This window comes from Giraffa tippelskirchi, chromosome 13 (assembly GCF_054371585.1).
Source record: "Giraffa tippelskirchi isolate mGirTip1 chromosome 13, T2T-mGirTip1v1.2.pri, whole genome shotgun sequence".
Taxonomy (NCBI): domain Eukaryota; kingdom Metazoa; phylum Chordata; class Mammalia; order Artiodactyla; family Giraffidae; genus Giraffa; species Giraffa tippelskirchi.
The window spans coordinates 73,638,280-73,666,225 of NC_137287.1; the positions used below are offsets into that span (position 1 = coordinate 73,638,280).

Consider the following 27,946-nt stretch of genomic DNA (forward strand, 5'->3'; position numbering starts at 1 on the left):
CTCATAGTTTCATTGAGCTAGACAATGCTGTGGTCCATGTGATCAGTTTGGTAAGTTTTCTGTGATTGTGGTTTTCAGTATGTCTCCCCTCTGATGGAGAAGGATAAGAGGCTTATGGAAGCTTCCTGATGGGAGAGACTGACTGAGGGGGAAACTGGGTCTTGTTGTGATGGGCAGGGCCATGCTCAGTAAATCTTTAATCCAGTTTTCTGTTGATGAGTGGGACTTTGTTTCTTCCCTGTTGCTTGACCTGAGGCCAAACCATGGTGGAGGTAATGAAGATAATGGCAACCTCCTTCAAAAGGGCCCATGTAGGCACTGCTGCAGTCAATGCCTCAGACCCTGAAGCAGGCCACTACCAACCCACACCTCCACCAGAGACTCCTGGACACTCATGGGCATGTCTGGGTCAGTTTTTTGTGGGGTATTAAACAAGTTACATAATACATACAAACATATATAAATAGTGTCCGACACAAACAAAGCAGGATACTCAAAGAGAGTTAGAAACCATCCACATAACTACTTGCTCCAAGAAGCTAAGGATTGAAACACGGTCTAAGGTAGCTGAGAACAGGAGATGTGAATGTCTTAATTACTTAGATGTTATCCATTAACATTTGAAGATACTATTTTATAATAAGCTACCATTCAGGTATGACCTAGATCAAATCCCTTATGAGTATACAGTGGAAGTGACAAATAGATTTAAGGGACTAGACCTGATAGACAGAATGCCTGATGAACTATGGACAGAGGTTCGTGACATTGTACAGGAGACAGGGATCAAGAAAATCCCCATGGAAAAGAAATGCAAAAAAGCAAAATGGCTGTCTGAGGAGGCCTTACAGATAGCTGGGAAGAGAAGAGAAGCGAAAAGCAAAGGAGAAAAGGAAAGATATTCTCATCTGAATGCAGAGTTCCAAAGAATAGCAAGGAGAGATAAGAAAGCCTTCCTCAGCGATCAGTGCAAACAAATAGAGGAAAACAACAGATTGGGAAAGACTAGAGACCTCTTCAAGAAAATTAGAGATACCAAGGGAACATTTCACGCAAAGATAGGCTCGATAAAGGACAGAAATGGTATGGACCTAACAGAAGCAGAAGATATTAAGAAGAGGTGGCAAGAATACACAGAAGAACTGTACAAAAAAGATCTTCACGACATAGATAATCACGATGGTGTGATCACTCACCTAGAGCCAGACATCCTGGAATGTGAAGTCAAGTGGGCCTTAGAAAGCATCACTACGAACAAAGCTAGTGGAGGTGATGGAATTCCAGTTGAGCTATTTCAAATCCTCAAAGGTGATGCTGTGAAAGTGCTGCACTCAATATGCCAGCAAATTTGGAAAACTCAGCAGTGGCCACAGGACTGGAAGAGGTCAGTCTTCGTTCCAATCCCAAAGAAAGGCAATGCCAAAGAATGCTCAAACTACCGCACAATTGCACTCATCTCACATGCTAGTAAAGTAATGCTCAAAATTCTCCAAGCCAGGCTTCAGCAATATGTGAACCGTGAACTTCCAGATGTTCAAGCTGGTTTTAGAAAAGGCAGAGGAACCAGAGATCAAATTGCCAATATCCGCTGGATCATTGAAAAAGCAAGAGAGTTCCAGAAAAACATCTATTTCTGCTTTATTGACTATGCCAAAGCCTTTGACTGTGTGGATCACAATAAACTGTGGACAATTCTGAAAGACATGGGAATACCAGATCATCTGACCTGTCTCTTGAGAAACCTGTATGCAGGTCAGGAAGCAACAGTTAGAACTGGACATGGAACAACAGACTGGTTCCAAATAGGAAAAGGAGTACGTCAAGGCTGTATATTGTCACCCTGCTTATTTAACTTATATGCAGAGTACATCATGAGAAACACTGGGCTGGAAGAAACACAAGCTGGAATCAAGATTGCCGGGAGAAATATCAATAACCTCAGATATGCAGATGACACCACCCTTATGGCAGAAAGTGAAGAAGAACTAAAGAGCCTCTTGATGAAGGTGAAGGAGGAGAGTGAAAAAGTTGGCTTAAAGCTCAACGTTCAGAAAACTAAGATCATGGCATCTGGTCCCATCACTCCATGGGAAATAGATGGGGAAACAGTGGAAACAGTGTCAGACTTTACTTTTTTGGGCTCCAGAATCACTGCTGATGGTGACTGCAGCCATGAAATTAAAAGACGCTTACTACTTGGAAGGAAGGTTATGGCCAACCTAGATAGCATATTTAAAAGCAGAGACATTACTTTGCCAACAAAAGTCCGTCTAGTCAAGACTATGGTTTTTCCAGTGGTCATGTATGGATGTGAGAGTTGGACGGTGAAGAAAGCTGAGCGCCGCAGAATTGATGCTTTTGAACTGTGGTGTTGGAGAAGACTCTTGAGAGTTTCTTGGACTGCAAGGAGATCCAATCAATCCATCCTAAAGGAGATCAATCCTGGGTGTTCATTGGAAGGTCTGATGTTGAAGCTGAAGCTCCAATACTTTGGCCACCTCATGCGAAGGGTTGACTCATTGGAAAAGACCCTAATGCTGGGTAGGATTGGGGGCGGGAGGAGAAGGGGACGACAGAGGATGAGATGGTTGGATGGCATCACCGACTCGATGAACATGGATTTGGGTAAACTCCGGGAGTTGGTGATGGACAGAGAGGCCTGTCGTGCTGCAATTCATGGGGTCGCAGAGAGTCGGACACGACTGAGCGACTGAACTGAACTGAACCGTCCTTGAAGATGTTAAAATTATCTCAGTGAAGAGTGAAGAGAGAGGAAGTGGGGCAGGGGTTAAGGATGCCAAGGAGGATGTATTTTAAATCATTTTGTGGAAGACAAGTGGCCTTATTATTTCCCCCAAAAGAAGGAAGAAGTCTTGATGCCCCATAAATCCATGAATACTGGACCTCCTTTTAGTCTTCCTCTCTCTGAATAGAAGGCATGTTGGGTTGAAGAAAAAATCCTTTCATAACGTCAGTGCCCCAGTGCCACTGGCTGAGAATAGAGGCGGACCTGCACCCAGGATGGCTGAATTAGTATTTCCCGAAGTCTGCCCTGCCTGGTTGATTATGGAGATACTCTGCCCCTGCCAGTATTGGAGAGTGTTCACTCTTCAATGAAGCCTTCTTTTGAGGACAACATCACATTAACAATAATCTTTTTTTTTCATTCAAATGTGACATTTCCAAGGGCTTATACTCTTTAATTTCTTTCCTTTCCAGAAGGACCCCAGAGCCAGATTTGGGTCTTAATCTGGACAGAATCAGCTCTGTGTAAGCTTGAGTTTCTGATTAAAGAGTGACTCACTTGATGATTGAGTGGGGGTCTGCAGGGAGGCAGACTCTCAGACCCCACCCTAGACAGACCCTGTGTTTTATAGAGACCTCCAGGTGATTCCAATATGCTCAGAGTTTGAGAAGCCCTGCCCTAGTCACCTCTGAAAGCTGGGGTCCTGAAAACTCCAGGCTGGGGGTTCTCAAGGGCATTGAGATCCTTTGGCGAATGATTGCATTTTACCACTTGCTATTGGCAACATCTGGAAAACCCCGTTTTGGCAAAGATCCTTATGCCTTTTGGCAATATACCAAAAAAAAGACTTTAAAACAGCATTTTAGACACATTCTCCAAAACATGGCAAGGAGTCGATTTCTGATTTGGGCTGGGTTGTACTGCTAGTCAAACCGTATGTAAAAGGTATTGCACTGAAAGAGGCTAAATGAATGACAGGTTGCCATGAGCTATAAAACCAGGAGAAACTGACGTTTTCTAGGAGTGATATTTTAAGTTAGGTTTGGCTTTTCTTATTTTATTTTTAATATTTTCTTGGCCACATAGCATGTGGGATCTTAGTTCCCCAACTAGCGATTGAACCCACATGCCCTGTATTGGAAGCAGGGAGTCTTAACCACTGGACCACCAGGGAAGTCCCAGGTCTGGCATTTTAACTATAAAAGCAAAGATCTGATCAATTTTCACCGAAGTCACATAATTATTTCACTTTTTTAAAAATTAGCCACTGTTATTTTCTCCTTACTATGAAAAATAAACAAAGTTGCTGATTAGAGCAGACTCCTTACCTTTATATCTTGTGGGTTGATATCAGGATTTGTTTGACATTGCAGAGGTCCCAGAGTTTGAATATGAAAAATGTAGAGGAGAAATTCATCCCGGGCAGAGAAGGGCCAGCCCACCTCCAATAGGGTGTCACTGATGGTGCTTGGTCCAATATTGTGCAGCTACGAGCAGGGAACATGTCATGGAATGGTCAGTACAAGGCAGCAAGTTGAAATCAAACTCCATAGATTCAGAGCCCATTCTAAAAGAGCGTGGATTTGGTTTTAAGTCATCTGCACTAGGACTGTGACAATAGGAAGAATCTCTTAAGCAAGAGGAATCCTGAAAGCAAGCTGGGCTGATGCTTAGAGAAGACAATTCAACCTGTGAAGCTCTCAGTGCAGAATTCCTTTGCAAAGGCCGCCTTCACCATGTCTGATAACTGTGCCAGTTACCTTACGTTTATGTTAATCTAATCACAGTAAGAGAAAGGTCACTTTAATTATCTGCTTTCTAAACTTGGTTATTCTTTCTTTACATTGAAATTGGCCTCTTTCCTGACTACTGACTTGTCGATTGTAACCATATGCGATGCACTTTCTCTCACCCGCTGGAAACATGGCTATCCATCAAACACCAGAGATGGCCCAGGCTCACCACAGTTCACTTCAAGTGCGCATTTCAAAGCTGAGCTCCTTCTGTTTTAATCAGTGAATCTCAAGGAAAGAAAGGCCACATTGCATAAAGAGATGAACTCTTTGAACATAAAAATCCTGTACTTGCAGGACACAAAACAGCCTGGGAACACCACTAAGTGGATTTAAATTTACTGTGGTTTTGAAAATTCACTTCAAAGTTAGCTGGGACCTTTTGTCCTTTTCTTTTTTCACAGTTCTGACAATTATAATGATCCATAAAACAATTTATAATTGGTTTTGCTTATTAGGTGGCTCATTTCATTCACATTATCAAAGCAACATGCCATCGATTGATAAAAGTATATTTTGAAACATAAAACTAGCCTGTAAGAAATGTTCAGTGATTGCTTTTGGCACTACTGGGTATTATCCTTAAATTTTATGATCCATTGTTGCTCAGATTAGAAGCAAGGTTGCCCTGAGAATGATTGAGTTTGAATGTTTTCAAACTTTAAAGTTTCACCATTCTAAGGAGAGACTAGTGCACACAAGGTTTAATAAATTACTTGACAGCATTTTTTTTCCCACTGAAGTTCTTGATCAGAATGGCCTTGGGAATGCATTATCCTTTTGTTACCAAGAGAGCTTAAGCCAAAGCCTTGATCCAGCTTTGGACAGGGTGTCTGATTCTAGACCACAGGCTAGGCAGATGGCAGGCTTTCATGTTGACACTACACAGGAGTTGATGCTTCTTTCTGATATATGTAAACATCTCATCAGCTCTGAACTGGCTTTAACTGTTATTCTTAGAGAATGCTACTCACGTCCCTTGTATTTTAAGATGAAAGATAGAGTCAGAATTATTAGGTCAGTGACATACATGACACAAGAAAGGGACAGGGGGTATTAACCAAGAAGGAACCTCAAATAGAAAATGGCTCAGAACATCGTTTTGCCGGCCCCTTGAAGATGAACAGGAATAACTTCTCCACTGACAGCATGTACTGGGTTGGCCAAAATGTTCATTTGGGTTTTTCACACAAACGTTTTGGCCAGCCTAACACTTTATTAAGAAAAAAAAGAACTACTAAACTAACCATTTACTATATCTTGGTTTCTAACTGTAAAAAAAAATTTTAATGTTTCAGATAATGTGTCAACAAAGCTCCTCTCTATGAACAATTTAACACTTGAAATGGAAACAGATCAGCAGGTCTTTATCACAAGCTGCTGGTTTGCTTCTGAAAAATAAATGGACTATTTCACATCTCAGAATGAGATACGTATCTGATTGAGGTTAGTCGAATGAACAGTAAAATTATTCTTATCTGTCAAACATCCACCCATGTTATACACCCATCTGGGGAATACAAAATAGCAGATAATCCATACAGTTTTGTCTAATACCTTCTGGTTGGTGACTTTTAATTTAAAAGGTGGATGGGTTTTAAAAATAGCTGAAAATGTAGGAAGAAGTGAAATAAAGTCTAGGGAGTTTATCATTTCTAGACTTAGGCTGTCCAAACATTAAAAGAGAGGAAATAAAGAACTTTGGCCACCTGATGCAAAGAGTCGACTCACTGGAAAAGACTAGAATACTGGAAAGACTGAGGGCAGGAGCAGGAGGAGGTAACAGAGGATGAGATGACTGGATGGCATCATTGACTCAATGGACATGAGTTTGAGCAAACTCCGGGAGATAGTGAAGGACAGGAAGCCTGGCTTGCTGCAATCCATAGCATCTCAAAGAGTTGAACAGGACTGAGCAACTGAACAACAACAAAAAGAACACTTAAAAATGAATAGGAACAAGATAAAATGTTTCTCACTGTATAATGGCTCTTGCCAGTAAAAAGCCAGTGATCCTCTAGTGGTTACTTAGTAAGACACCCTCCCACCACCCACTACAATACGAGAGCAAAACAGCACAAATCTAGGCTGGGTCTTGGATTGGTATCTTTTAAAACGCTGTGAAAAGTTTATTAGCAAAGCGCATAAGAACAAACCCTGAACACAGCTTCAACAGAGACAACGACTACCTCATAAATATGTTCCACCAATGGTCCAACTCCCTCCTCCTTGCGAGGCTCCTCTTCTGGTTCCCAGTTCTGAATGGGCAGGACGATCTGCGGAGGGTGGGACACTCTGAAACATGGAACTTGACGTCAGTCGCTGGTGCTGGCACATGTAAAGAGTGTCTCACTCGTATGGAGTACATTAACAGCAGCGGCAAAGAGTGTCAATTTATTTGAATAGACATAGTCCACAAGGAAAAAGTATTGAAAGATTTTGTTCAGTAGAATCACTAAAGGAATAGGTAAGGGTCTGAGTGAGAGTGTTAGTCACTCAGTGGTGTCCAACTCTGTGCGACCCCATGGACTGTAGCCCGCCAAGCCCTCTGTCCATGGGATTCTCGAGGCAAGAATACTGGAGTGGGTTGCCATTCCCTTCTCCAGGGGATCTTCCCGACCTAGGAATCAAACCCCGGTCTCCTGCATTGCTGGCAGATTCTTAACCGTCTGAGCCACCAGGAAAGCCTTCAAGGGTCTGAGACATCTCTTAATTAACTGGTCTCGAACTCAGATTGACTTATTTTATAGCATCTCCTCTCTTAGGCACTAGGGGGCAGAGCAGAGCGCATTCCTGAACTGAGATGGATAATTTCACATATACATAGATAAATACACATCTATCCATAGATCCTGTGTAAGTATAAGTGTGTATGTGTATACACGATCTATAATCATGCTTTAAGTCATATCAAGAAATGGGACGTTTTTGTGGATAAAAAATCTAGAATTCTGTGAGCTATGTGAAATGTCCAGTTGTAACAAAATACTGTTTCTAATTAAATACTTCAACGTAGAAAAGTGGCCACTTGTATATTTCTCCTTCTTAGATTTCTTTGGCTTTCCATGAATGCAGCCATACCTCTTATAAGGCCAGGCCCAGAGCCAACATAAAGCCTGATCAAGTTCTAGAGTTATTTTGTATATTACTGAAGCATGAGACAGAGAGAAAAGGAGAGTTAAGTGGTGGAATCGTGTGAGTAGGATATTAGCCAGGCTATTCTGTCCATGGGATTCTCCAGGCTTGAATACTCTTCCAGGGGATTTTCCTGACCCAGGGATTGAACCCATGTCTCTTATGTCTGCTGCATCTGCAGGTGGGTTCTTTACCACAAGTGCCACCTGGGAAGCCCTATTAATTGGATATACAGGTAGTTTTGCCTGAAATTTACACCTAGAAAGTGAGCACTGGATGAATGAAATACAGCACATGGCATTATTCCATAGCAAAAGCTGATTGCAAACCAAATTGTTATTGTTTTATAATCTTAAAAATGATAATCCCCCCCCCAAACATTGCTTTCTAGCAGCTTTTAAGTAAAAGATATCTTTCAAAGAATTCTTAGACCTTCAGCTAACTTCAATAGAAAACAACTTTTTTGGCAATTGAAGTCTTAAATGCCCTTCTAAGAACACCCAGTAATTAGCACAGCCTTTAGTAACTTCAAATGTTATCTTTTCTCATCTTTGGGTAATCTCTTTCTAAAGGAGAAAGCAAAATATATTGGGTTAAATTCTGACTGCAGGACAAATAATTTAATTTCTATTTGTCTCCATTTCTTTATCTGGAAAATTCTGATAAAACTCTGGGCTCTATACCACAAATGATTGGAAAACATGTCAACTGCTTTTTGGTCAAAATTAATTATGCTGCATTGACTTCTAGGGGTTGGTGGGACAAGTATATTTTTTAAGCTGACTACCCACAAAAATGTTTCTAAACTGTAAAGCCCTTTGCATTCACCCTTCATATACCACTATTAAATAAAAAGTGCAGAGCACAGCCTCCTGGGCTGATGCCTTCATATTTTATACCTGTAGATCAGTTTGTATTATGCCACACTCCCCTTTCTGACTGGATTCGATTGAACCAAGTGTCGATTGCATAGGAGACTCAGTGAGGAGAAGAGGGGAGAAGATGGCAGGATGCTTTCATCAGACGACTGCCCAGAGAGCCTGGGCTCCCATTCCCAGGGGATCTTGACAACCTCACCACCCACATTTTCACTCAGCTCTCAGTCTAGCAACAGCTGATTCTGAAAGATCTACATCCATTGTGAGGCTCCAGGGAAACTTTTTATTTATTTTGGCATCAAGAAAAAAAAATATGGAATAGAAGCTGAGCCCATTTTCTCTGAAAAATTTTGTTTCTGTATTCATCAATCCTGTAGGACTGGTCATAAATTTCCTTGGACCAGAGAGTTGTAAATATAGACCTTGGCAGGTACTGTGAAGACAATGTGCTCAAATCCCCTCAATGAAAGAAAAACTGATGTCCAGGAAAGGAGGGAGTTGGTTGCAGGTGAGGACGAGAGCTCAGATTCACTAAGCACTATTCACTGTATTTCCAAAATACTGTACACTACAGGGGCCATTAAATGGCAGTGGTTTTAGTAAATACAACTTCAAAAAACTTCCTGGTCCATTTGTGTAGCAAAATCAAATAGGTTATCTATAAAGAAATATACAATCTATCACAGGGCATGGGAAAAATTAAAAAACTATGTCTCACAAAAATCAAGTTATCTACCCTCTGAGACCCTTTCAAATCTAGGGAAACCAAGGACAAAGAACAGCTCCCTAAAGATTCTCAACTAAATACGTGAAACATTGTTTATTGTTTTCAAAGTTGTTAAGAAGGTAGCAAGTGAGGAAGAACAAAAAAGAATATGAGCAATTCCTTAGCCTAGGATGTACAGCCAGTACAGTGACTGAACAACCCGTACTGAGTGGTCCTCACATTCTGAGAGTGTTATTCCACGGAGACCCCTCAGTAATAAGACTGCGGTACTCAGGGGTAACACTGGGCATGAGGAGGGGATGTAAGAGGAGGTAAGGAATTCTATTTTTGATAAGTTAAAGTCTGGGAGTTCAGCTCTGATGATTTGGTAGTGAGTCCTATTTTCATAATCCCATTTCCAACCCCTATTAGTCCCAAATAACAAAGACGATCCTTTATTGTATGGAACAGCCCTATGTAGACCACAGTTATCCATGACTGCAGTCTCTTTTAACATAAACCCATGCAATCCTGATTAATTTGTCAATGATACAACTGTGCTTTTAAGAATTTTTAAAAATTTAAGTATAGTTGATTCACAATGTTGTGTTAGTTTCTGGTGTACAGCATAGTGATTCAGTTATATATATATGCGTGTATGTATATATATTGCCCCCTTCATGGATATCACAGCCTTGTCATGGCAAACGGGCTTGTGTAACTCAAAGAAGCTATGAGGCATGCTGTGCAGGGCCACCCAAGATGGATGAGTCATAGTGAAGAGTTCTGACTAAACGTGGTTCACTGGAGGAGGGAATGGCAAATCACTCCAGTATTTTTGTTGGAGAACTCCATGGACAGGATGAAATGGCAAAAAGATATGACACTGAAAGATGAGCCCCCTAGATCAGAAGGTGTCCAATATGCTACTAGGGAAGAGTGGAGGGCAATTACTAATAGCTCCAGAAAGAATGAAGAGACTGGGGCTAAAGCAGAAATGATTCTCAGTTGTGGATGTGTCTGGTGGTGAAAGTAAAGTGCAATGCTGTAAAGAACAATATTGCATAGGAACCTGGAATATTACATCCATGAATCAAGGTAAATTGGACATAGTCAAGCAGAAGATTGAACACTGACATCTTATGAATCAGTGAACTAAAATGGACAGGAATGGGTGAATTTAATTCAGATGACCACTATATCTACTACTGTGGCAAAGAGAAGGGGGAAAAGGGGAAGCAGTGACAGATTTTATTTTCTTGCGCTCCAAAATCACTGCAGATGGTGACTGCAGCCATGAAATTAAAAGATGCCTGCTTTTTCATTGTGGTGCTACAGAAGACTCTTGAGAATCCTTTGGACTGCAAGGAGATCAAACTAGTCAATCCTAAAGGAAATCAACCCTGAATATTCATTGGGAGAACTGATGCTAAAGCTGAAGCTCTAATACTTTGGCCACGTGATATGAAGAACTGACTCACTGGAAAAGACCCTGATGCTGGGAAAGATAGAAGGCAAAAGAAGAAGGGAGTGGCAGAGGATGAGATGGTTAGATAGCATCACCAATTCAATGGACATGAATCTGAGCAAACTTCGGGGGATATGGGAGTTCAGAGGAGCCTGGCAAGCTACAGTTCATAGGGTCGCAAAGAGTCAGACATGACTTAGCAACTGAACAACAGCAACATATTGCAATATATGTGTTTTTCATATTTTTCCATCATAGCTTATTGCAGGATATTGAGCATAATCTCCTGTGCTATACGCTAGGACCTTGTTTATCAAGGACATGATTTAATTACTCTTTGTAAGCTTAATACTGTGCGTGTTGCTCTTACAGCCAAATTTACTTCTCTATAGTTGTATGCTGAATTAATCCTTTGTACCAACAAATGACATGTAAATCTGGTTAAAGACAGTGTTGACATTATCTGGCTTTGAAACAAATGGGACAATTCTCAATACATTGTTTTTCCATTTGAGTTTATTCTTCAAATTATAAAAATGACAGTAAAATTAAAAAAAAGAATTTAATAATTAAAATACATTGGAATAAACACTATTAGCCAAAAAGAAAATTAGATTTTCCTAAAGATTGAACGTGGAAGATTTTCAATGCATTAGCTGTTTGCTCCTTGAAAAATTAAACACTGAAAAAAATATTTTTGCCAACTATTTGGAGGAAAGAGCTTTACTTAGAAAAATGGTTTTAAAAAACTTTAACACTATCTTAGAGAATAAACTGTGGTCAATTGTTAGATATTAATCTAGCAATGAAAATAACTGCATACACATGAGAAACCAAATTTTAATTACCTGTTTTGACCATTGCTAAAGCAAATGGAAGGTTTACTTCCTTTTTCACTTAGAAACACTGGTGTCATAAATGATGGAGGAAATATAATTAAAAATATTAATCTCTTTAAATGGATATGTGAGAATAAAAAAAGTGAAGACACTCAGTTGTGTCCAACTCTTTGCAACTCCTTGGACTGTAGCCTACCAGGCTCCTCCATCCATTGGATTTTCCAGGCAAATGTACTGGAGTGGGTTGCCATTTCCTTCTCCAGGGGATCTTCCTGACCCATGGATTGAACCTGTGTCTTCCACGTTGCAGTTAGACTTTACCATCCGAGCCACCTGGGAAATCCAGTTAAATTAAGCACTTAGCTTACTTGGACTAAAATGAATTTTGGAATTAAGAACGAGTTTCAATTTATTTTTGGTTAGCAAAACAAAGATAAGCTAAGCTTAAAGAGATAAAATTTCATATACATTAGCTGTAAATTTTAAAAAGATATAAAAATAAGATGGTAAAAATAATGCTTGTGCTTTTTGTCTCTGATTTTTTAATATTGTGTTTATATAGAGAGGGACAGCAGAATTAAATTAGAAATGCACAAAAATGAAACATCTAGATTAGTTCCAAATATCTCTAAATCAAACAAGTCACTTCCCATGAGTCACCTCATGAGAAAGAAATTACAAAGAAAACTGAGAAACATTTTGAGCTGAGTTATAATAAAAACCAAACATATCAAAATTTTGGTATGCTGCTAAAATAGTATCAGAGGGAAATTTATAGCACTAAATGCTTATGTAAGAAAAACTTGAAGACTAATTCTACATAGAGGAACTAGAAAAAGAAGAGAAAATCCAACTTAAAATGAACAGAAGGAAAAAAAATAATGACAAAAGTAGAAACCAATGGAATAGAAAACAAAACAAAAGCAAAATAAATGAATAAAAAGGAAAGAAAGAAAAATCAATGAAATAAAAAATCTAGTTCTTTGAAAAGATCACCAAACACTAGTGAGACTGATCAGAGAAAAATATAGGGAATAGAAGTTAGAAATTGTCAATATTAGAAATAATGAAGGGACACTATTAGAGGTACTACAGACACTTAAAGGACAATGAAAGAAAATTATGTCAAAATGTGTAACAATTTAGATGAAAGACAAATTCCTTGGAATACTACCAAAATGCACTAAAGTAGAAATAGATAATATGAATAGCTTTATATCTACGCATGAAATGGAATTGTTAAAAAACCTTCCTACAAAAACAAACCCCTCCTCCAAAAAAAAAAAAAAATCAAGCCCAAAACTCCAGGCTCATATGATTTCACTGGTGAACTTTATTATATATTTAAATTAGAAATAATACCAATTCTACACACAGTCTTTCAGAAAAAAGAAAAGATAGGTGAATACTTCCATCTCATTTTAAGGAGCTAGCATCCTCCTAACACCAAAATCAGAACAAAAATTGGATGAAAAGAAAACAACAGATCAATATTTCCCATGAACATGTATGCAAAGTCACTATCAAAATTTTAGCAAGTTAAATCCCACAATATATAAAAAAGATAATCATCATGTTTAAAGTGTGCTTCTTGCCCACAGTGCAGTTTTAGTTTAAAATTCAGAAACAAAAATTAACCAAGTCACCACTTTAGTGGGCAAAAAGGGAGAAATCATTTAACCTATCCTGCTTTTGCAGACAAGAATAATAGAAGCCCTGTGTTTGGTACTTCCCCAGACTTCCTCTTCATAGACACAGAAAACACATTTGACAAAGCTGAATACACATTCATGTCAGAAACTGTTAAGACAACTAGGAAGAAGGGAACATTCTCAACCTAATAAAGGCATCTATAAAGCTCTGCAGCTAACATCAGACCTAATGGTAAAAGACGGAATATTTTCTCCTTAAGATCGAATCAGGGTCTCTCAACAAGGCACAGTTTTACATTTTACTTTTACCACTTCTACTCAGTTTTGCACTGGCAGTCTCTACTGGCAGTAAGAGAAGAAAAAGAAATAAAAGGCATAACTACATAGCTAACTAAAGAGCCTCTTGATGAAGGTGAAAGAGGAGAGTGAAAAGGCTGGCTTAAAACTCAGCATTCAAAAAATGAAGATCATGGCACCTGGTCCTATCACTTCATGGCAAATAGATGGGAAAACAACAGAAAAACAATGAAAGCAGTGACAGACTTTATTTTCTCGGACTCCAAAATCACTGTGGATGGTGACTGCAGCCAGGAAATTAAAAGATGCTTGTTCCTTGGGAGAAAAGCTACGACAAACCTAGACAGTGTATTAAAAAGCAGAGACAAGAGACATCAGTTTGCTGACAAAGGTCCATGTAGTCAAAGCTATGGTTTTTCCAGCTGTCATGTATGGATGTGAGAGCTGGACCATAAAGAAGAATGAGCCCTGAAGAATTGATGCTTTTGAACTGTGGTGTTGGAGAAGACTCTTGAGAGTCCCTTGAACTATAAGGAGGTCAAACCAGTCAATCCTAAAGGACATCAGTTGTGAATATTCATTGAAGGGACTGATACTGAAGCTCCAATACTTTGGCCACCTGATGTGAAGAGCCAACTAATTGGAAAAGACCCTGATGCTGGGAAAGATTGAAGGCAGGAGGAGAAGGGGATGATAGAGGACGAGATGGTTGGATGGCATCACCGATCCAATGGACATGAGTTTGAGCAAGCTCTGGGAGATGGTGAAGGATAGGGAAGCCTGGCGTGCTGCCATCTGTGGGGTTGCAAAGAGTCAGACACAACTGAGAGACTGAACTGCACGGAACATAGCAAATGGTTTAACCTTGCCACAAAGAGGTCTGGTCTTTGCCCTCAGCTTCTGAGAGATAAGCTCTCAAAATATTATGCCTGAGAAAAGGAATATCTTTGCTTTTTGTGGGGGGTGTGAGGGGGCGGGGGTCGGGGGTGGGGAGGTCACACTGGATATTCTAAAGATATAATTTTTGGAGTTGCTCTCATCAGGAAGACCAACAGAGTGATTCATGATGGGAAGCTCAATCACATCATCTCAGTCATTCTGGAGACTGAGATCAATTAAGTGTGCATAACCAATTAATATAATGTGTATAATCCACACTACTATGTATAAAATAGAAAACTAAGGAGAATCTACTATATAGCACAGGGAACTCAATCTACTCAGTACTCTGTGATGATGTAAATGGGAAGGAAATTCCAAAAGGAGGACATATATGTATATGTATGGAAGAAACTGACACAACAGGGCCAAGCAATTATACTACAAATAAAAAAATAAATATAAATATTTACCAAAAAATTTAAGTGGTTAGTCAGTCAATCATGCCTATCTTATGGAGCACTGCCCTCCAAAAAACCCACAACTGAACACTGAGGCTTGAGGGAGCTTCTCTGGTAACAGCATACTGTTACACATCAATACCGGGAAAGTAACCCATCCTGCCTCTGCAGACGAGAATAATAGCAGCCCTGTGTTTGGTACTTCCCCAGACTTCAACTATGCACTTTTGGCCCCTGGCTGATTGTAATCTGCATCTTCTCCCTGTGATAAACTCTTCCCATGAGTATAATAGCTGTCAGAGTTTGGTGCATCCTTCTAAGTGAATTATTGAACCTGTGGGTGGATGGGAACCACCCAAATCTGCAGTTCATGTCAGAGGCGAGGGTGATCTCTGCTCTCTAAGTTTGTATCTGGTTAAACTTTTGAACATAGAGATTAGAAAGGAAGAAATAAAACTGTCTTTATTCACAGGTCATATGATAATTCTGTAGAAAATCCTAAGAAATCATCAAACAAAACGCTTCTAAATTGTTTAGTGAGTTCACCAAGATCTCAGGATACACTACTGCATTTCAAGACGTGCTGTCTATGTATACACATAGCTCCATGAGACAGAATAGGAGATACAGACAAAGACTCTCAGATGGACAACAGGTTGTGTAACAAAGAAAGTGAAAGTCTCTCAGTTATGTCTGACTCTGCGGTCCTATGGACTGTAGCCAGCCAGGCTCCTCTGTCCCTGGGATTCTCCAGGCCAGAATACTGGAGTGGGTAGCCGTTCCCTTCTCCAGGGGATCTTCCCAACCCAGGGATCAAACCCAGGTCTCCCGCATTGCAGGCAGATTCTTTACCGTCTGAGTCACCAGGGAAGCCCAAGAATACTGGAGTGGGTAGCCTAGCCCTTCTCCAGCGGATCTTCCTGACCCAGGAATTGAACTGGGGTCTCCTGCAATGCAGGCGGATTCTTTACCAGCTGAGCTACCAAGGAAGCTTTGTTCAACAAAGGTGCCAAGTAAGTCAATGGAGAAAGGGTAGTCTTTTGAACAAATGGCACAACAAGTGGATATTCACTTGCAAAAGTGAACCTTAGCCCTAACCTCACTCCAGATATAAAAATTAGCTCAGAATGAATCATAGACCAAAATGTAAAACTATGAAACTTGTAGAAGAAAACTCAGGAGAAAATCTTGTGACTTTGGATAAAGCAAATATTTACATAGGACACAAAGACCACAAACTGTAAAATCTTTAAAAGTTGGATTTCATCAAAATTTAAAATGTTTGCTCTTTGAACATCACTGTTAAGAAAGTGACAAGCCAGACCATGAACTGGGAGAGAATATTTGTAGGACACTGCTCTGATAAGTGACTTTGTATCCAGAATGTGTAAGGAACTTTTACAACTTGACAGTAGGACAGAAAGCTCAGTAATAAATGGGTAACTGGGTAAAAAGTTTAAAAGACATTTTACCAAAAAAGGGAGAATATGGATGGCAAATAACCAGTGAAAATATGCTCAATATCATTAGTCATAAGAAAATATTAATTAAAGCCTCAGTGAGATACTTCTCACTGACACATCAAAATAGCTAAAAACAAATAAACGAATCTCAAGAACACTCTGGCGACCACACAGACCAGCTGGAACTTCTGTGCTTTGCTGGTGGGAATACAAAATAGAAATGGTACAGCCACTTTGAAAAACAGTTCAGCAGTTTCTATAAAGTTAAACACACACTTGCCATATGAGTCAGTACTGCCATTTGCGAAAACAAATGTCCCAACAAAGACCTGTATGTGAATGCCTATAGCAGACTTAGTATTAATAGCCCTAAACAGGAAACAACCCAAATGTTCACCAACTGGTGAACGGATGAACATGCATGGGAAGTCCATATAGTGGAATACCTCTCAGAAAAAGAATTGCAGAACATTGTTTTTCTTTAAAAAAAAAAAAAAAAACCCAAATATTGATACTTGTAAGAACATGGAATTTTTTTTTCAAATGCATTATGCTAAGTGAAAGCAGTCAGTCTCAAAAGGTTACATTTTATATGAGTATATTTATATGACTTTCTAGAAACAGCTCACAGAAAACAGACCAAGGTTGCCAGAGCCTGGGAGTGGGGGAAGAATTGCCTTAAAAGTACATGAAATAACTATTTGGGGTTTTGGAACTGTTTTATAGTGAATGCTCTTGTGGTGTCATAATTCTTCAAACTGGATACCTAAAAAAGGGTGAGTTTTAATTTATATAATATATATTTCAATAAACTCGACTTAAAAAATATTGCAAACCCCACAGATTGTAAAAAGACATTTGCAGTATGTGTAACTAATAAAGAATTAGTGTCTCAACTCTAGAATATGAAAGAACACCTATGAACGAATAAAAAGCCAAGTCTCTTAATAGAAATAGGTGCAAAAGAATGAACAGAAATTTCCCTGATGGAAGAATAAAAGTTAACAAACATTAAAAAGCAAGCAAACATAAAAAAGCTGCTTAATCTCATTTAGAAATCAAGGAATAGCCAATTAAACCTTCAACTGAATACTATTTCCTATGCATCAGATTGGATCAAAATGTAAAACTAGGTCATTTTGAAAGCTAGTTAATAATGAGGAGCAATGGAAATGTCAATCCACTTCTTTCAGGGCTGTAATCTGGTAGAAATACTTTGGAAAACAATTTGGTTTTCTCAGTCAAGTTAAGTAGTATATACTCTCTGGTCCTGAAATTCTACCTCTAAGCATATACCTTTCTGACATTCTGTCATGAGTGTACTTGAAGATACATATAGTAGGAAATAATTAATGGAAACCTACTATACAACACGGAGGGGGAGGGGGCGGGGAAAGAAGGTTCAAGCTGTTTGTAGGGAATATTTTAAGTTAACCTTAAAATGCATTCCAACATACAGTAGGTGCAGACAAATACTTTTTGATTCCACTTACAGAAGGTACCCAGAGTAGTCAAATTCATAGAGTTGCAGGGTGCATTGATGGATACCAGAGGCCAAGACTGGGAGGCATGAGGGGTGGGGAGGAGGAATGGGGATTTACTGTTTAATGGGGACAGTGTTTCAGTTCAGGAAAGCGAAAATTTTAGGAGATGGATGATAGTGAGAGTTGTACAATAATGTGAATGTACTTAGTGTCACTGAGCTGTACAGTTAAATATGGTTAAAATAGTATGTTTTATATTATGTGATTTTTCCACCAAAAAACATTAAAAACATTTGTAAAAAAGCAAAAATACAACCCCAAAAGTAAAATAGATACATAAGTTAAATTATAGCTTTGTAATAGCTTTATAATGCTATATTCTTCCGCAATTAAAATGAATGAACTAGAGGCGCATGCATTAAAGTGAGCAAATGTCAAAAACATTCACTTGCATGAAAAGAAATCACAGAAGCACGCACAAAATTTGTGCAGACAAGGTTCAAAAACCTCTCTCTCCTAGGCTGTAGATCACCATTATTTTAAAAACCTGTAGCTGGACATAAGCTGCCTGTATTTACACTCCAGCTGCTCACTTTCTAGCTGTGTAACCTTCAACTCCTTATACCAAAATTCCCTCACTTGCACAGTGAGGGTACTAGTACATATTAAGAGATGCTAACACGCTAGGGTAGCGTGTGAAAGGATCCATAAATGAAGGCATTTTTATCATTCCCTAACCCACTAGGCAGAACCTCAGTGGTGCCAGGATGGCATACAGGAACCCCCATCCCTACCCTGCTGCCATTGAGCACTTGGGGCAGCAGGAAGAGAAGGCCCAATGACAATGGCTTTGAGTGCAGAAATCTACAGTTGGCGTCATGGAGGAGTGTGAACTTCTAGGTCTCAGGACCTATGGAAAAGGAAGGGGAACTGAGATTTCTGGAGCCCCGGGGACAGTTCAGCCTAAAATACCAGTTGACATTTGTAGCCAAGTCCTTGATGGTTCTGATAAAACAAGAATTACAATAAAAATCAATCAAGTCCACACTTGGTACAAGATAAGAACTACATGTAGTCCATTTCCGATTTCTTTTCCCCTCAGCCACAGATTTCCCAGATGGTATTTATTCCAAGCCTTTTGCTTGACCACTTTCTTCCTGTCTCTCAACTGATTGCTTATTGGCAACTTCTTCAAAGAGTGGGGCAGGAGGAAAAAGATACAAAGTGTGGAGCCCATCAACCCTCACATCTAAGACTTAGCCATTTCTTAAACTCAAGATGTGGTATGGTGAGGCTGAATTTTCATTATGCCAAAATAACTACTGGAGAAGTGAGACTTTCAGGCAATCACATTGCCTATTTTATTTGGCTTCTTATCACTAGCTTTTACAGTTTGAATACTGAACCATCAGTTTGTGGGGTATGGGGGTAAAGTGATCTCAGGATTGACTCCACTTTCCAATGGAAAGCTAATGATGGGTTGAAAAGAATGAAACTCTATAACCAAAGGGAACTGTGATCTCTAATACATTAGGAAAATTCCATATTGTTTTTACTAGTATTTTATCATAACTCATATACAGAAAGCTATTATTAAAATGTAATTACTATAACATCTTGTTTATTACTTACCCTCTTATTTCTACTTGAGCTACAGCAGTGATGTTGATTTGCAGGCTCACAAAATTGCTGTCTGGGTTGTCCTTGTTGGAACTAAAACACAGTGACAAATGATTTAAATATATTTTCTCAGACGTGTTAACTGCAACAGGCAATCATAAAAAACCTTTTATATATCGAAGGAGCACCATGTTTTACCAATATGATCATTTGGAAAATAAAGGCATATCCATTCTACAAAATCATAACCATTTTTAAATAGAAACGCTAAGATCCTCTATGATCAAAAGTAATAACCTTTGAAAGTCATAACTTTCCAAGATGAGACACCTTATCCAAAAACATAATAGATTTCTAGAGAAGCCAACACTTCTTCCTTTCAACGACTAAGCTCAAAAGGCAGTGAGCTGAGTTCATTATCCAGCTTCTATGAGGAACACATTCCTTAACTTCTCTGTGTACCAAGTTTATTGCCCATCAAATGGGAAAAGACAGCACAGTCAACTCCTGATTTTCCATGCTAATGAAAGGAGAACTTGCATGAATAATCCAAGAGCAGCACATAAGGGGGAAAGCATTTCTGTTTGGCTCTGGAATGCATCACACCATACATTGTTTTGGCAGCAAATTTATCTTCCTTATGGTTTATTTTTTTGAGTAATATTAAAATAAGTGAACTTTACTGCACACTCACTGGCTACCTAAGATGAGAGGTAAGGAGTGAATTAGAAGCATGGCCAATGGTGTGAAGAAGCAAGACCTAAGGAAGCTGGGCAGTTAGGAGACAAAATAGATGTTCACCAAGTACAAGACACTCAAGATAGAAGATCCATGTTTAATAATAGTTCTTTGAACAGTGGCAAAATTATTTTTAAGTTTTCTGTTTCTTTCTCTCAAGCAAATATAAATAGATACAAAATTTAACTTAAAAAATGCATGTATTACAGATGGCTAACAAACACATGAAAAGATGCTCAACATCACTCATTATTAGAGAAATGCAAATCAAAACCTCAATGAGGTATCATTTCACACCAGTCAGAATGGCTGCTATCCAAAAGTCTACAAGCAATAAATGCTGGAGAGGGTGTGGAGAAAAGGGAACCCTCTTACACTGTTGGTGGGAATGCAAACTAGTACAGCCACTATGGAGAACAGTGTGGAGATTCCTTAAAAAACTGGGAATAGAACTGCCATATGACCCAGCAATCCCACTGCTGGGCATATACACCGAGGAAACCAGAATTGAAAGAGACACGTGTACCCCAATGTTCATCGCAGCACTGTTTACAATAGCCAGGACATGGAAGCAACCAAGATGTCCATCAGCAGACGAGTGGATAAGGAAGCTGTGGTACATATACACAATGGAATATTACTCAGCCATTAAAAAAAATACATTTGAATCGGTTCTACTGAGATGGATGAAACTGGAGCCCATTATACAGAGTGAAGTAAGCCAGAAAGAAAAACAACAATACAGTATACTAATGCATATATATGGAATTTGAAAGATGGTAATGATAACCCTATATGCGAGTCAGAATAAGAGACACAGATGCATGGAACAATTTTATGGACTCTGAGGGAGAAGGTGAGGGTGGGACGTTCTGGGAGAATAGCATTGAAACATGTATATTATCGTATGTGAAACAGAACACCATTCCATGTTCGATGCATGAGACAAGGGCTCAGGGCTGGGGCAATGGGATGACCCAGAGGGATGGGATGGGGAGGGAGGTGGGTGGGGGGTCCAGGAAGGGGAACACATGTAAACCCATGGCTGATTCATGTCAATGTATGGCAAAAACTATTATAATATTGTAAAGTAATTAGCCCCCAACTAAAATAAATAAATTTATTAAAAAAAAAAAATGCATGTATTAAACAACCATTGCTCTAAAGAAAATACGTGGTCTCTTAAAAGGCTGGACCAGTAGGTGGGCTTTTAATGCAGCTGCCATTTGTGTTCATTGTCTTACTGGGCTGTCATTGAAGTCACCCTAATACCCCAAAAGCTCATGCAGCTCTTAGCAAACAGCAAACCAGGATGTGACACTATTGCTAACAGGTCATGTTTATATTCAAGTCTCATTAAGAAGAGAAAGCCTCCCCTTTTTTCATCATCAAATCTCACGCAGATGCAATGAACAAGCTCTCATACTGACGATGGTAATGGGGCATGTCCTGACTAGCTTTTGAAGCTTTCCAAATGTGGGAGCTGGAAAAGATATGATAAAGTCTGCTTTCAAAGCAGGAGGAGACAGAATTGTTCCCACAATGCTTTTGAAAAGCCCTGTTCGATTGTATACACTGATAAAGCAACTTAAATGGCAAACACACATAAAAGATATAAACAGGCAAATGTCAGGCTCATTTCCTGCAAACGGGTATCACTGCTAAGCTTGTGACAAGGCTAGAGGGACTTGTTCACCAAAGTTTGAACCCCAGTTTCCAGGCCACTTTATTATTATCACATCTGGAGAGGATCAGCCACTAAAAAGGTTTTTTTTTTTTTTAAAGGCAGGATTCTGACTTACCACTAAGAAGTCATTAAGTAATTCCACTTGTTACAGACTTTGCAGTTCCAAGTGCATTACAGGGAACGCTGCTGTTTGGAAGCTTAAGTCTGATTGTTTCACATTTTAACCCAGACCTTGTTACTAGTTGCTAGGCCACTACTGCTTTGCTGCTGCTACTGCTGCTAAGTCGCTTCAGTCGTGCTCGACTCTGTGCGATCCCGTAGACGGCAGCCCACCAGGCTCCCCCGTCCCTGGGATTCTCCAGGCAAGAACACTGGAGTGGGTTGCCATTTCCTTTTCCAATGCATGAAAGTGAAAAGTGAAAGTGAAGTCGCTCAGTCATGTCCGACTCTTAGCTATCCCATGAACTGTAGCCTACCAGACTCCTCCGTCCATGGGATTTTCCAGGCAAGAGTACTGGAGTGGGTTGCCATTGCCTTCTCCAGAAATTAGAATTATGAAAAAAAAAAAAGTTTCATTTAGGTTATCCTATAATTCTATTGCATTTTGCTTCCAAGTAGTTTAATGAAAACAATTTTCATGGCAGCATCCTGAAAATATAAATAGATGTCAAGTATTAAATTGTCTTGGGACAGAAGTCTAACACGAGGCTTAGAGAGGCTGTTTTGAAAAGTTGCAATGGCAGTGGTGGAATCAGAGGCTGGACCTGGATGGCTAATTTAAACCATCCTCCACACACATGCCTGCTGGCACCAGTGGTGGTTGCAGCAACCAGCAGGGTCAGCAAATCTCGTAAGAAAGACGCCAGGCTTGATATATAACTTAGAGGCATCTTTCCCCTCTTTCCTGGAAGGAACCCTCCCTCACTAACACCACTGTTCCATTCAAACAAGCAATTCATCATTGCCCTGGATGTTCAACTATTTATACTGTCGGTGCTAGTTCTTCTCAAGGAATGATGAATTTCCTCTCCATGACTGTAGCCTATGTCAGGAACCAAGGATAAACATGTCTTTCACTTATTACTCTGATGCTATTTTCTTCTTCCTTATCGTTTCCTATTTCTATTTTCTAACATTCCCTCTATGCATTCTGTGATCTCTAGAATGTCGGCAAAATAATACAATGCTCATTTCACCATTACCAGGATCCGCTTCAAGGATGATCATAAAGATCTGTTTGCCTGTGGGAACTGCAAACTGAGACCTGCTCTAAACAGGGAGGAAGATGTTTACATGTCACACAGAGCCGGGGCATGGAGAGACCAGTTAATGCAAACATTTGGTGACACAAAATATTTAAAGTTTATTAACTTACACAGCCCTATTCTCTTTGGGGTTCTATTTGTGGAAAGAAGTATTAAATGTGGGTACCCGTGGTCAATATGGTCAAAACCTTGAGTTCAGACTTAAGAGCACTTGGTTTAATTTATTTTTGGTTTAAACTCATTTAAGCTGAATACAAACCATCCATTAAACACTTATTTATGTTGTTGGAGTCCACCAGCAAAGCATGCAGATAAATGCTCACCACTCACATACTAGCATATTTAAGTATTAAAAGTATTCTCAAATACTTTTATTTCTATACTATATGTTTTTGGAATTTGATGGCTACTAAAAGCTCTTGCCTCTCTAGTTATTTCAGCATTTTCAGAATAATGTTAAAATAATCATTATCAATGTATGGCAAAAACTATTACAATATTGTAAAGTAATTAGCCCCCAAGTAAAATAAATAAATTTATAAAAAAAAAAAAAAAATCATGAGTTTCTATAGCATATAAGGATGGAATATAATCATGGACTGTTCTTTTAGATGAAGAGGGATGTTTAAGATGTGGCCATTTCTATTTTCCATCAAATTCAGCACTTCCTTACTGAATTTATCATTAAAAAATATATTTATTTATTTGGCTGCAATGAGGTCTTAGTTGCAGCACTCAGAATCTTCAGTCTTAGTTGCAGCATGTGGAATCTAGTTCCCTGACCAAGGACTGAACCTGGGCCCCCCTGCACTGGGAGCAAGGAACTTTAGCCACTGGACCACCAGGGAAATCCCTGAATTCGTTATTTGAGTGGTTATCTATAGGACAGTTTGGGGGAAGGCATTAACGGTATTATTCAGTGTTCTTTGTTCCTTGGTTGAACTACTAGTTACATCCATTCTATTATTCGAAACTGCAATCAAGAGTAAGAAGCAAATGTCAGGAATTTGCTTTGCATCTTTGTACCAGATTTTAAGTGCTGCAACTTTTATAAGTTAGGAATCTTTTTCTGGAGTGATACAAAGGTTCATGCTACTGTAGGATCAGTGTGACAGACAATGATGGTGAGAAACATATTATTGTCTGGAGTGATGGTGGTCCTTCCTTAAGCAGTTCTTTACCTTTTCCTTTTTTTCCCCCTGAAAACTTAGAAATATAAACAGGAGGTTTCCCAAATGGAAATATTTAGAACCACCTGAACCTTTTGAAAAATATACATCTATGTAGATACAAAGGAGTGATTTTACTCTCACTCCACAGCCTGCAGAATGGATCTCTTCTTCAAAAGCAAAAAAAAAAAAAAAGGAAAGAAAGAAAGAACTGGGATAATAGAAACAAAGAAAAATGGCCTGTGAACATCTGGGTTCTAATTTTAGAAAAACTGTTAAGGTGAAGGAGCATTCATTTCACCATGGATCTCATTAATACTGAACACTGACAATAATTTATGCATATAAAGGTCTCACCTTCTGATTTGAAGATCGAAGTTAATGCTCATGTTTGTTTTCTCAAGACGTGGAACTGTAAATCGGAGGCCCAGAGAAGACTAAAAAAAATCACAAGACATTAAGTTTATTACATGAAAGGAACCTTATATACAGCTTAAAAATCTTTTTATGTCATCCCTGTGATCCCCATCCTAGACTGCTGTTGCTTCTACCCTGAGGTAGCTGAGACTTCAGGCAGACTGTAGTCTGCCATGATCCTCTGTCTATGGGATTCTCCAGGCAAGAATACTGGAGTGGGTTGCCATGCCCTCCTCCAGGGGATCTTCCCAACCCAGGGATTGAACCAAGGTCTCTCACATTGCAGGCAGATTCTTTATCGTCTGAGCCACCAGGGAAGTCCAAGAATACTGGAGCAGGTAGCCTATCCCTTCTCCAGGGGATCTTCCCCACCCAGAAATTGAACTGGGGTCTCCTGCATTGCAGGTGGATTCTTTACCAGCTGAGCTACCAGGGAAGTCCCTCCAGGGCATGGAAGTGCCTATACGTTGTCCTTTTTTCATTTAGCCTCTGATCTCTCTTTTCCTGCCACCTTCTTTATGTGCTAAATTAAAGCAACCTAAATATATGAGAGGAGATTGATTTAGAATACTGTGGTGATTCTCTTTGATGGAAATTCATGTCATCGTTGAACTTATATCTGTGAAGCCTATGCAGTGTAGAAAACGCTTCTAATGTAATGATGATCAATAAAGAAAAAAGTTATAAACTTGTATGTACCATGTGTTTCAGCTACAGTTTTAAAAGGCTGCCAGTGGAAAAATTAATGTACGGAAGTGAGGGTGTCTTGTTAGAAAATACCAGGATAATATGTTACAGTTAAGGTTGTAAGTGTATGGATTATATTTTCCACCTTTCTTTTCCAAAGTTTTAAAACTGTCATTATTTTTAGTTTGAAAACAGGTTTTTAAAAACCTAAAGAAAAATGAATCCAATGATAATATAAAAAGGAAGTAAAAAATAAAAGCTAAGACATATATTACTTACTCTCCCATGCACTTTAAGTGCAAAGTCTAAGTCTGTAAGCCTTACATGCAAAGTCTCACATAGTCACAGCAACCACACTACAAAATAGGTCCTTGATTGTTGACATTTTACTGTCCATAGCCATCCGAGGATTCAGGAAATTAAGTGTCTTATTCCAGGTGTAGAGCAAATAAACTCTAGAGTTGGAACTGAAATCGCTACAAGCCAATTCAAGAACCTGAAACTCATAGCCACTACACTGTGAGAATCAAACCAGCAATAAAAACTCATGTTGTTATGAACCAGTGGTCCCATCACTTCATGGGAAATAGATGGGGAAACAGTGGAAACAGTGTCAGACTTTATTTTGGGGGGCTCCAAAATCACTGCTGATGGTGATTGCAGCCATGAAATTAAAAGACGCTTACTCCTTGGAAGGAAGGTTATGGCCAACCTAGATAGCATATTTAAAAGCAGAGACATTACTTTGCCAACAAAGGTCCGTCTAGTCAAGGCTATGGTTTTTCCAGTGGTCATGTATGGATGTGAGAGTTGGATGGTGAAGAAAGCTGAGCGCCGAAGAATGGATGCTTTTGAACTGTGGTGTTGGAGAAGACTCTTGAGAGTCCCTTGGACTGAAAGGAAATCCAACCAGTCCATCCTAAAGGAGATCAGTCCTGGGTGTTCATTGGAAGGACTGATGTTGAAGCTGAAACTCCAATACTTTGGCCACCTCATGCGAAGAGTTGACTCATTAGAAAAGACTCTGATGCTGGGAAGGATTGGGGGCAGGAGGAGAAGGGGACGACAGAGGATGAGATGGTTGGATGGCATCACTGACTCGATGGACGTGGGTTTGGGTAAACTCTGGGAGTTGGTGATGGACAGGGAGGCCTGGCGTGCTGCGATTCATGGGGTCTCAAAGAGTCGGACACGACTGAGCGACTGAACTGAACTGAACTGAATAATATGAGCTAATAAATCATCATTTTTATCATAAATCATCATGATTTCATTAGCCCGTACTGAATGAGCTGCAATTCAGGTATGCCCTGGTGTGTTAGTCGCTCAGTCATGTCCACCTCTTTGCAACCCCATGGACCATAGCCTGCCAGGCTCCTCTGTCCAAGGGATTCTGAAGGTAAAAATACTGGAGTGGGTTGCCATTCCCTTCTCCAGGGGATCTTCCTGACCCAGGGATCAAACCTGGGTCTCCTGCCTTGCAGGCAGATTCTTTACCCTCTGAGCCACCGGGGAAGCCCTAACTGCCCTCGTGGCTTTACATCACATCATTGATTGCTCCAAATAGTCCTACAATAGGTATTCACCCACTTCAGTTTGACTTGCCCAAGGGATCACTGCTTGTCACTGAAGAAACTGGGACTTAAACCCAGGTGTGCCTAATTATTAAACTTATGGATCCTTATGCCCCAACCAGGATGAATTCCTTTAAAATTCCAGATGTGCAATTTTCTATCAGACCTCTAGGACTTTGCACATGGTCTTCCCTCTCCTTTAGAAACTTTTAAAGTCTTTGCCTGTGCTTCCTACTTGGAGAATACCTCCTAATGCTTCCAAGTTCAGGACACGAGATCCCCCTGCAGCACATCCTCCAATCTTCCCGGCCAAGTCAGGCAGAAACATTCTCTTTATTCTTTGTCTCCTTCTTTGCTACTTTCCTAGGACTCAGCCTATGGTATTGAAAAATTTTAAGTTTCTTTCTAAAAATTATTTATTTGGTTGCACTGGGTCTTCACTGTGACATGAGGGATCATTTGTTGAGGCATGCGGACTCTTAGTTGTGGCATGTAGAATCTAGCTCCCTGACCAGGGATCAAATCCGGGTCCCCTGCATTGGGAGCGTGGAATCGTAGCCACCGGACCACCAGGGAAGTCCTCAAATTTTAAGTTTCTTATCAAGTGGGGATTATACATTTTTTCTTGATATTATCAGACTCTAGTTTAATACCAGGCATATAGAAGGGGTGTAATTAAAAATGGTTGACAGAATGGTGAAAAAGTGTGCTTTTGTTTGCACACTTTCAGTGGTGGGTGCTTACTATATTGTGGTGAGGCCTGTTCGATGTTGGTCTTTTATTATACCACACAAGATGAAGATACAATGAAGATGTGACAATTTCATACTGATAAGAGACACATATCATCTTAACTAGAACCGAAAGTCATATCTCTGGGCATTGATTCTAAAGAGTCTTTGTTGAGCTACTATTTTTTTTTTTATTCTACTTGAGAGGCTTTGAGAATTTTTACAAATCTTATTGGTATATAAATATTTTTCTATTA

The 27,946-nt window shown here is 39.5% G+C and overlaps 1 protein-coding gene across 4 annotated transcripts in view; it reads right to left on the minus strand.

Moving 5' to 3' along the window:
• The window catches only part of ITGA8 (integrin subunit alpha 8), a 191,190-nt gene that overhangs the window by 46,432 nt on the left and 116,812 nt on the right, over nucleotides 1–27,946 (minus strand). For all 4 annotated transcript variants that reach the window (XM_081553589.1, XM_081553591.1, XM_081553587.1 and 1 more), the window contains 4 exons: nucleotides 24,638–24,717; nucleotides 19,434–19,514; nucleotides 6,729–6,834; nucleotides 4,075–4,233 (listed from right to left, as the gene is read on the minus strand). In XM_081553589.1, coding sequence (XP_081409715.1) covers nucleotides 4,075–4,233; nucleotides 6,729–6,834; nucleotides 19,434–19,514; nucleotides 24,638–24,717 — 426 coding nt within the window. The remainder of the gene's footprint in view (nucleotides 1–4,074; nucleotides 4,234–6,728; nucleotides 6,835–19,433; nucleotides 19,515–24,637; nucleotides 24,718–27,946) is intronic.